Source organism: Hipposideros armiger, unplaced genomic scaffold, assembly GCF_001890085.2.
Source record: "Hipposideros armiger isolate ML-2016 unplaced genomic scaffold, ASM189008v1 scaffold_870, whole genome shotgun sequence".
NCBI classification, from domain to species: domain Eukaryota; kingdom Metazoa; phylum Chordata; class Mammalia; order Chiroptera; family Hipposideridae; genus Hipposideros; species Hipposideros armiger.
Window position 1 is genome coordinate 414,155 of NW_017732220.1, and position 11,614 is coordinate 425,768.

General features: G+C 38.1%; 1 protein-coding gene across 5 annotated transcripts in view; it reads left to right on the forward strand.

The window, feature by feature from the left end:
- The window catches only part of FAM13A (family with sequence similarity 13 member A), a 281,449-nt gene that overhangs the window by 155,345 nt on the left and 114,490 nt on the right, over window positions 1-11,614 (forward strand). For all 5 annotated transcript variants that reach the window (XM_019629843.1, XM_019629842.1, XM_019629841.1 and 2 more), the window contains one exon: window positions 7,775-7,938. In XM_019629843.1, the coding sequence (XP_019485388.1) occupies window positions 7,775-7,938 (164 nt within the window). The remainder of the gene's footprint in view (window positions 1-7,774; window positions 7,939-11,614) is intronic.

Here is an 11,614-nt window from a genome sequence, read left to right on the forward strand (position 1 = left end):
GCCAGCAGCCAGTGTAGCAGCCAGCAGCCGCCGTGAGCCGCCATCCAGAAGCCGGCGACTGATCTGCCTCGCCAGGGAAGAGCGCAATAATGGTGCCAACTTGGGCCAGTGAAGCAACGTCCTCCACAGCTAGACTGAAGAACAAAACGACAGCAACTTGTCTGTCCCCTTCCCCCAATTCCCCAGTGCTGTTTCCCTTCCCCCAATTCCCCAATAAAATCTTTTAAATAAATAAATTAATTAATTAAATAAAATAGCAGATGGAACTGTATGGATGTTAATAAAAGCCCTCACCTTACTGCCATGCACAGGTTTGTCTATGAGCAGCTTCTAAAAGGTGAGCCTTCCTTGTGCCCAAGTCCTAAGACAGATGGCTCTACGGGGGCCACATAGTCCCAGTAAATGTTTCCTGTCCCCTAGTCTTGCGTCAATAGTTCCTATACGCTAACAAATTCAGATTCTTCCCATTTCTGTACCATAGCTAGTTTTTAAACTGACTTACAAATTTTGAAACTGAATATAAATGAAAGTTCTAAAATAAGAGTAACATTTACATAATGGAATTAGTGTTTTTTATGGTATCAATCGATAGTCTATTAACATTTTGGTGTTTCTGGGAGGAAGGTAGATGGTATCATTTAGTTTCTTTGGTCATTCATTTCTTCATTCACTGTTACTAATATCGAATGGTCACCTGCTCTTTGTCAGGTGAAGGGCTACCGCAATCCACAAAACAGGCAAAAATGTCTGCTGTGTTGGCACTAACTTTCTGCAGAGGAGACGGAGGTGAGAAGTGTGGAGTTGGGAAAAACCAACTGCTAAGGGCTGCTACTTGCTTGAGCCACACTGTGAGCCTGATCGCTTGTATTGCAAGAGGAACTTTTTTTAAATTATGAAATTGCTGTCTTTTCACATGAGTAATTTTTCTAAGTTAAACTGATTTATGCTAGATTCACTCCAAAACTTCAATCAAGGTGAGATTTTAATGTTATTGCTTTAACATTGACCCATTTTTACAAAGAGAGAGAGAGAGAGAGAGAGAGAGAGAGAGAAAGGTATGTGCAAGAAACTAATTCCCCCAATCCCCTAAAGCATGTTAATAACTTTCTCAGAAAAAAACCTGGCATGTTAATTAGCACTGTAGCTGGCACATAATGGTTGATTAAATTAGTGATCAGGAGAATTGCCACTATTTAATAAACAAACCTTCCTTTTGAAAAGAAAAATTAATCATGTTTGAACAAAAACGAAAAGCTTTTTTTCTGATTTAGAGGGGTTTTTTTGTTGTTGTTGTTTTAAGTTTTTTAAACTACAAGTGCCTATCTTCTTTTAAAAGAAATCAGAGCCAACCATCTCTTTTTTGGTAGTTTGTTATTTCACCATTTCTTCTTATGAAGATTATGAGTTTAATGAGCACAAAGAAAGCAAGAGGCTTTGCCGTCTTCCATTCATGTGACAAGTGGAGGAGAGGAAAGGTCCAGGATATGAGGTGGCCTAATCAACTTTATTTAGAAAGTCTAAATATTAAAAACTAACTGCTCTGCTTTCTTCTATCACACCCTTTCTTCATTACTTCAACCTCAAATATAAGTTATGCTGTTACTGTAATTTCAAAATGCAAATAGAGCAACTGACCCGTGCTTGAGGTGACTCCTAAGACCAAAACGTTTATTTGTTATGCCAAAACTTTAAAAAATTATTTATTTTTAATACTGTCTCATAAAAGCATACTAAATTATTGTCATAAATTTTCCTACAGCTGATTCACATGCACATCACTTTTCTGGGAAGAAACATAATAAGCAGGAAACCCACTGCCCCTACACAAAGGAAAGGGAGCCACAGATTTCGGAGAGATGGGTCCCTGTCCAGCAAATGCAGTCTCTCCTGCTTCTGACTCACCTGTCATTCCCTTTTCCCATCGTGCAGGGCAGACAGCTCCTACCTACACTCGCCCATGGGACACAGTGCCTGTACCTGTGGCTTACTGCTGTGCCCTCACAGTGACAGATTTATATGGCTATGACAGATTTGTATTAAGTCAAGGCATGTCTTTTTTTATTTTTAGTCGCCTCCAGGCATCAGGGGAAATCAGAGCCTGGTATCACAGACATGTTTTCAGGTGCTGGATTCCTTGTTCAGTTTTTAAAGATGAAACCATCTTAAACTATTGGTAGTTTTGACCACAACAGAATTTGGTTTTTGGCCTGTGAAATTTATTCATGTGTGTTTTAAGTATAGTGAAGATCTGAGTTTTATGGAAGGAACATAAGAATCTCTATGCATTTCTATTTGAAAACTGAGCTCATACGGTATTATATATCATAATGAAATGATTTTACAGTCTCATTAAAAACTTTGTAGACATTTTTTTGAACAGCTTTTTTTTTTTTTTAAAGATTTTATTGGGGAATTGGGGGAGGGAAACTGACAAGCTGCTGTCCTTTTGTTCTTCAGTCTAGTTGTGGAGGACGTTGCTTCACTGGCCCATGTTGGTATTATCATTGTGCTCTTCCCAGCTGAGGCAGTCGACCGCTGCCAGCCACTCACAGTAGCCAAGGGCGGCCCACTGCAGCAGGGGCTGCAGCCTATGCCAATGCTGGCGACTCACAGCAGCCCAGCTCCAGGTTGAGCTGTTGTTCACCATCTTAGCTGTAGAGGGCGCAGCATCACTGGCCCTCATATGGGATCCGAACCGGGGCTCTGCTGCTCAGAGCTTGTGCTCCAAAGCCAACTCTTAACCAACGCGCCACTTGGCCGGCCCCTCTGTAGACATTTTAATGGCTGAATAATCTTTCATCATATAGATGTGCCAAAATTACCTATTGTAGTAACTAGGCTATTTAGAACGCTTATATTTTTTGCCTATTACAAATAAAAATATGATGAACACATATTCCATATAGTTTTGTCCTCATATCTGATTTTTTTACCCCTAAGATTATATTGCTAGAATGGTTCAGCAGGTGCCAGAAAGATCAATTTAAGGAAAGTTTTAACTATTAATGCCAAAAAAGGAAGAAGAAAAAAATGGGTTGCATTATTGGGATGTAATGTGACTTTCATCCAAAAATGCCTTTTCTTCTTGCAATTCTAATGTTTAACATGTAACCAAATATAGATAGTGGTAAGCACAAGTAATCAGGCCTCAATATCTGGGATGTAACTAACTCTGCCACTTACTCACTGCCACTTATTAGTATCTGTGAAATGATACTAATAGCCCCTGCCTCTTTGGGTTGGTGTGAAAATTAAATATGGTAAGAATTAATTTATGTAAATCTCTTGGAACCATGTCCAGCACAAAGTAAATGCTCGCTGGATGTTTATTTATAAAAGTAACAACAACATGAGAATATTTCCTAAGTTTACATTCTCAAAATTATTCTTTGTTTCTATTCTCATGGCATCTCAAGCACTGAAGTCACTCAAGTTACTTTTCCATTAGACTATTCCATACCTGCAAACACATGCATGGAATGTGCTCTTTATAAGATTCCTGGAATTGCTAGTATTTTAGTTGTACACATAAATCACATAGCATGCACCTAGATACTTATCTCAAATAGCCAGTGGCAGAATTCTTCTGAGCAAAATGTTTTCCATACGTGGGTTAGGGGCTTTTATGGTTTTTACCCTCAAGTTCAAAAGTTATGAAGAAAGCACTAAAATAAAGACACAAAGTGTGGTTTGAGCTAGTGGATGTCTCCAATGGAAAGAGAAATCTGGCCACCCCAGTCAGCATATCAAACCCGTGGCCAATTTCCTACTGTAGTCACACGTTATGAGAAGGCTGCAGGTGGGTCTTTCCAGACACATTCGCTCAACTTATTCCAGTAAGGCTTTCTGGCCCTACTTGGAATCCTTGCCCAACAGAGCTTGATTGAACCTCATGATGTCACTCTTGCCTAGACAAGGCAAGCCTACATGCCCTCCTTGACCCATTCCTGCTAAGCTCATAGCTGGGCCCTTTACATCTTAACATGCCAATTGCAAAAAGGGAGGATAGAACTAGTATTAAAGTATATAAAGATAGGAGTTGCCTGCATACAGGGTTTCTCCTTACTGTTCTTTCTAAAGCAGGGTTTTTCAACTTCAGCTCTACTGACATTTTGGACCAAATAACTTTTTCATGGCAGTCTGTCCTGTGCATTGTAGGATGTTTAGTCACATCCCTGGCCTCTATGCACTAGGTTCCCATAGCACACACCCTCACCCCCATCATGAGAACCAAAAATGACCCTTGGACTTGACTGACTGGTGTCATACTCCTCCTCAGAGAGTTCTGTGATGAAAGGGGCCTTGAGTGCCACCTAAAGTCCTCCCCTAAACTATATACAATCTGAAATGGGCACCCAGAAGCATAAAAATAAAATTAGCCCCTCTACCTGTTTTATAAGGCCAAGGCTCAAATCATGTGTTTCTAAAAAGCTCAATTCCAGCTCAAGTCAAGAAAGTGATCTCTTTCTCTCAAAGTTAACACATTTGCGTTGGGTTGTCAGAAAAGTCATGACGTATTTTTTCTATGTTTTTCGTTGCAAAAATGCGTCATGACTTTTGCAACAACCCAATACTATGTGTTATTAATATTAATAAGATAATTTCATGAAGTATAACACATCTGTAAAACAACAGGTCTTAAAATTTGATCACTCTATTTATTTTTCCTATAGTCGTTATTTCAATAGTGAAAATGTACAGCCTTCAAGGTACATCTTCAAGAATATTTCATTCAACACCTAAAAATGCATTCCTTAAAAAACATGTGTAGTATTCCACACTTCTAGCAATCTCAGAGTTACTGAGCTACTATTTTTCTAACAAATTTTATAAATACTACATAAACTTAATGCATCATTTTCATGTTTTGTGCACAGGCTCAATTCTGTGTTCTACTTTGGTATATATTAATAATGAGTTTATATTGTAAAGTTTATGGTTATGACAATCACATGTGTGTTATTTCTATGGAAATTAATTTATCACAGAAATACACTTAGATTGATGTAGTTTCTGGTACCTGAGTTCTAAGTAATTTGCATTGTGTAATCTATTTTTGTGTAAACTAACAAAACGGAATAAGCTGCATATTAACCTTTTTTACCTTAGAATAGTTCTCCTTTACATAAACGTTGAATCGAATTTTGAACCCAAAAATTTTCACTGAACTTAAAAACGTCATGTCCTGATTTTAAACTATGAAATGTTGCCAGACAACTGTTCTTCTATTTGTTTTAATATTGAGAGAGAATTAAGTCTAGATGTCAGATTCTTTAGCGAACTAGTTTGAAATCTTACTGCTTTTTCAGTGCTTTAGTTAATTTTCATGTCTACTCCCATGAAAAATAATCACATGCAAAAGGAGCCCCTTTATGAAATATGTAATAGCATATATTTGTACTTTTCACGTTCTCTTGCTGTTTATCTGAATATTTCTTTTAGAAGTAATCTTGGCAAATATCTCTGTGACTATCTTAGATCATAATTAAAAATATTTTTTTCTTTCCTTGGTTTTTATGAGTTTATAATTTGCCCTCTAGAAAAATACAACAGAACTACTGTATTTTGCCATGTGTAATACACACTTTTTTGCCCGAATTTGTGAGGGAAAAATAAGGATGTACATTATACATGGGTAGTACAACTTCCATATCTATATAAATGTTTTTAATTCTTTTATTTATGTTTATGAGTTAAAAGTGTAACTCTACAAATCAATAATGATATCCATATGCAAAATAACACCCTGGAATGCGATAATTGGTTTTGTTGAATTTACTATGAACTTGCAACATTGAAGAGTTCTTGGCCATCTTGGGATGATCGGTTAGCTCAGTTGGTTAGAGCGTGGTGCTGATAACACCAGGGTTGCTGGTTCGATCCCCACATGGGCCACTGTGAGCTGCTCCCTCCCTAAAAGAGTCAACTATGTCATTGTAGTATGAAAGCAATGTGAAACCAATGACCATGACTGTTCCCCAATAAAAATTAAAAAAAAGAAAAAGAGTTCTTGTCCTCCTATGATGCGTAAATATCATAAATTTGTTACCAGTACATAAAATTTCTTGCACCTTGTATCTGTTCTTGTGTTTTGTAATTATTTGTTACATAAAATTTCTTGTACCATAATATGTTTAAAAAAATAAATGCTAAAATTCCTTTATAATACAAAAAGCAAGTACCTAAATGTAAACAAATAAACATTTGAATTTAAAAATTAAAACAAAAGATTTTTTTTTCCCTGAAAGTTTGGGCCAAAAATGTGTGTGTGCATTATACATGGCAAATTATGGTATTAATTGATAGTCATCAGATTTGGGCAGATTTTATATAACAACAATATTAATGAAAGCTAGCTTTTATTGAGTGCTTATTTTGCTTTGTGATAATGTAATTCTTTGCTGAATTATTTTCATAGATTTATGTAATCCTAGAGATATGAATTTATTATATTTTATGTACATAATTATCCCCATATTACCTTTTTAAAATTGTTCATTATCCTAGCCTCTTGGTCAGGCAGTGTCTTGGTAATATCTTTTAACTGAAAAGTGTGTCGTCTGACAATTAGTATTTATTAATGGGGTTCAAAACATTGCTAGATTTTATGGTAAAAATGTTAAAAATAATAACATAAAGAAGAGGAAGAGAGGGAAGGGGTAGAAGGGGCCAAATAGGAAGACGAGAGATCTGGTTGAGGTCATATAACCTAGAAACATGAGACAACAGAATTATTAACTAAGATTAAGCTATCGGAGGACACGTAATCAAGTGTAGATTGTGTAGTGGTGTGTTACAGGAATTCAGAGTTGGCAAAGGTCATCAAGACCTGAGGTTAGTTAGAGAAGCTCTGTGGGCAGTGGGTTCTTATCTCAACCTCAGAGTTAGGATTTGGTTTAGTCTTAGGCAGTTGGTGAATGGCCAGTGATGAACAGGTGACATTCCAGGTAGAAGGACAAGCATGAGACAAGTCCTAGAGATGAGAAAACGCTTCCAGTGTAACATACAGTTGATCCAAGGATTTTAATTTTTCCTGTAATTCTAATATGATTTTTACACATTTTTAGGAAAAGAATATTGGCTGTACTCACATTCTTTATGGTCTAAAATAAGAGAGCATGAGTGGGTATTTCTGTGGTTGGAAGGAGTGCGTAACTTCAGATATGAGACGTCAGTATACCTGGAATTTATGTGGCACTTGTGTTGTCCACGCTTTTAGAGATATAAGATAACTAAAAAGGTTCTGTTTTTCCTTTTTCCTTAGTTAAAAATTTGTTAGACCAATTTTGCTCTACAAAGAGGATTACAATAGAAACTATTAGCAAACTGTTATGTATTTTGTTTGTTAGTACTAAATGTTTCTGTACCTTTCTGACATCAGCATTCTTTATTTCAGTAGTTCTTGGCCTTTTATTTTTCTGCCTCTATTTCATCTTTCTTTCACTCCAGGTTGCAGTCTGATATACTCTCGTATTCTCTCATTACATAGAATGATTATTCTAAGGAGCGTTAGGCTTGGGGAAGATTTGTTTGAGAATCCAGGAGAGGGGTATGGACTATATATGGTTTGAAAGTTCCCCTTGGAAATATCGGTATCTCCCCTTCACTGTGTCCTTTGCTATGCAAGAATTTTTGTATGCATTTTTAATCCCATACCTAAGTTGATATTTTTTGGTGTTAATACATTAGATTATTAATAAATTAGAATAATTTATTAATAACAATTTGATTTTCTAAAATTACTCTCTCTCTCTTTTTTAAATTTTATTTCTAGATCCCCAAATCCAGGAGTGAGAGCTCTATTGAGTCGCACAGAGCACCACAACCAGAGTTATCTGATGGCGTTCCTCAGGTCAGCCTGCGGCTAAATCATAGAAAACCCTGCTGGGATGACAGGAAATCCACAGAGGGCTCCAGTGAGGCCAAGCTGGTATCCAGGTTGGCATGTTTCCTTTGTTTGCACGTTACATATTGCGTAACCTGCTGTGATGTATAGGCCCACATATGTAGGTATGTTTGTATGTATCTACCACTGGGGTCAATAGGATTCAGATCAGTAATACTACTGGGTTATTGGAAAAGTCATGACGTATTTTTTCTGTTTTTTGTCATAAAATGCATCATGAGTTTTCCTACAACCCAATATTTAAAATTCACTCTAAGTTTTGAAAATTTTCTGACTAATAGTTCTTATCACAGAAGCGTTCCTGATTTGTTACAGTTTATTTTCTGGGTTAGAACAAATTGTTTAATCAATTGGACCATGCTGTGCTTACAGGTAAAAGTTGGAAGAGTTACTTTTGGATGCCTTTTCATAGTACATTCAGTGGCCCATATTATCTGCAATTAAAGTGGACATCAGAGTTGTTACTAGAACCCACTCTCACTAACAGATTTTGAATGTTGCCTTTTAACCATTATGTTGCACATTGTACCTGAAAGCAAACTTCTTTGTTATACTTGAAGAAAAAGGCATATGATTTCTTTAAAAAAAAATAGATAAAATGAAGTCTGAATGTTATTTACTCATAGCATAAAGAATTTTAACTTTTAAGAATTTTTTTTTGTTATAGCTTAAAACCTATTTCTGAAATTAAAAAAAAATTCTATTACAAGTATAAGACAGAGAGCTCTAGTGAATTGAAAGGTATTTAAGACATTAAATGATAAATCCTATAGTTAAAGAGCTTACCACTTTGGATTGCTTTATAGAAGAGAGGGGCTTTTAGCTGGATTTAAAAGTAAATATAATTTAACTTGGAAGAAAAGGACAGCAACTCTTGTAGACTGGCCCAGTTAGGAGGCACAGTGGGTATTTGGGAAATAGCAGACAAGCATCACGTGAGAAATGAGTCGGAAAAAAGGCGGGGAAGGTGGAGTGAGGCCTAGTCATCAAGGACCTTGAATACCAGCTCGAAGTATTTTTATATTCAGCCTTTCCTTCACTGCACAAATGTTCAGACTTAACCTCTGTTCCAGGAAGTGCTTTAGGACCGGGGGTGCATAGTGAACAAAGCCAACAGGCCCCTCTGTTTATGGCCCTTACATTCTGGTGAGGAAGGCAAAAGCCAGACACTTAGAAAATATAGAGCCGTGAATGTCGTCCCTCAAATGCTGGGCAAGGACAGAGGAAGGGCCTAGACCACATGGGGAGATGAGGGCCAGAGAAGGTTTCAGAAGGAGAGTGACTTTTGAAGTAACACTAGGAGGATAAATAGAAGCTTACTGGGCAGGGAAACTGAGGTAAGGGTGCTCCTGGAAGAACAAAACGACATGTGTAAGAACATCCCAGGCAGTGAGGACAACAGAGAGGAGAACGACAAGTTCAGCAGTGGATTCTCAACATCTGGACAGGCTAAGGCGGTGTCAGAGACCGAGCTAAATAGGTCAGGTTATATACGCCATGTTAAGCAGTTTGGGTTTTCTCTTGAAAACGATGGGGAGTGACTGCAGGAAAATGATATAAACAGATTTGTATTTTATAAAAGATACTGCAGCAGCTATGCAGACGGAAAGATTAAAATGAGAACAGTGGGAGGTGCTGGGAGAGCAGCAATGGGCTGTGGTGCAATCCAGTGCAAACTGAGAGCCTCTGGGAAGCCATCATCGTCACGGAGGACGAGGAGCTGTGGGCAAGTCTTTGTGCCTTGAAGGGAAGGGAGAGACAGGCCTTGCTTAGAGGAGTGGACTGGGTCCAAAATGGGTTTGTTTGTTTGTTTGTTTTGTGTCATTTGGGTGTTATAATATTTTAATGAATAAAATCTATGCAGGTTTGTAAGTATAACAGGTAGACTTCATGGAGAGAAAGAAGCTGATGTTATAAGCCAAGAGATGATAGAACAAGGACCAGTAAGGCAGGTAGGGCTCTGGGTGCGCAGCTATGAGGCGTCTACACGTTGTCACCTCTGTGACCCACTGGGCTCCATCCAGGCTTCCGCGGTGCAGTCTTCACCACCAAGGGGAAAGGGCGTGATCAGTAGAGGAACTAGCCTTGGTCAGTGAGGAACAGATCAGGAAAGAATAAGGGGCACACATACAAAACACCAGGCCTTTTAAAATTTTCCTTCTCCTAGTTTAAAGACCAGGGTCATGTGGGTGGCCGATAAGAGCTACTGTAGATGTTATCTTCCCAATTTAGTTTATAAAGAACTATGCCAAGAAGGCCTTCAGTGAAATAATGAAAAATTCAGATGTTTGGTGTTTATATCATTCTTTTTAATCACCCAGTCAGAAAAGGAAAGAAAACAGTTTCCTGCTTCTGAAGATAACAAGCAGTGAACTTCCTTGTGTAGATAACGAATTTGCATTTCTGAGATACGAATCAAGTGCGATTATAGAGAGTAGGTTGAGCTAACATTGCTGTAGCCACTCTTTGTTCCTCTGGTCAGTGTATCACCAGTTAAAACAAATCCATATTAGTGTTGATGAATTCCTTACATACTTTCCAGTTTTTTAAAGTACAGACTTGAAGAAATGTCTCATTCACAGGCAGCAACCATAAGGTTTAGATAGAACAGCATCACCTATGTCAAGCCTTGCTAACTCACCATCATGCAGACACTCATTCAACTTTGTGTCTCTATCCAAAAGCCTATAGTATCTGTTCAGAAATTTTTAGTTTTTCTAGATCTCTTAATAGGTTGCGAGACAAATTCTCAAAAGAGAAGTGGAGATCATTAAAATAAATTTAACGAAAAATAAGTTTTAAATCCTTTATATATCTTTGAAGTAACAGAATAGGTATTATGCTAATTGTCATTTCAAAAATGAATGTATGAAGCTGTTTTTATTTGCAGTTACTTTCCAGAAGAAATTATTGGTTAGTTTATACATTTTATTTTTTATTTTATTTATTTATTTATTTTTTAAGATTTTTGTTGGGGAATTGAGGGAAGGGGAACAGACAAGTCGCTATCCCTTTGTTCCTCAGTCCAGCTGTGGAGGACGCCGCCACACTGGCCCAAGTTGGCACCATCATTGCACTCCTCCCGGGCTAGGCAGATCAGTAGCTGGCGTCTGGGCGGCCACTCACAGCGGCTGATGGCCGCTCACGCTGGCTGCCGGCTACACACGGTAGCTCATGGCAACCCACTGCAGCAGGGGCTGCAGGCTACGCCATTGCTAGTGACCCATGGCAGCCCAGCTCCAGGTCAAGCTGCCGTTCAGCATCTCAGCTGAAGAGGGCAGTGTGCACCGGCCCTCACACGCGGGATCCGAACCGGGGCCCTCCAGCATCCCAAGCCAACCCCCAACCAACGCGCCACTCCGCCGGCCCAAGTTTATACATTTTAAATATTTTTTTTAAAGTGCGTGTGTTTTGCCACACACACAGCTTTCTCTAGATCTTTTCTTTAGAGAAGCTTTCACTTTTCTTCTTAACAATCTATTAGCTGTAACAGCCTTAAACACAAAGGTTTGGCAATGTGTGTTAAGTGTATTGTTATGCCCCTATTCTCTAATACAATATGAACTTTGGGTTATCAACTCCTTTTCAAGGAATTGTCAAGAAGCATTTAGCTGGGCTTGTCCTGGTACTGATTTTTCTTCCTTTCTTTCTTTCCTTCTTTCTTTCTTTCTTTCTTTCTTTCTTTCTTCCTTTCTTTCTTTCTTTCTT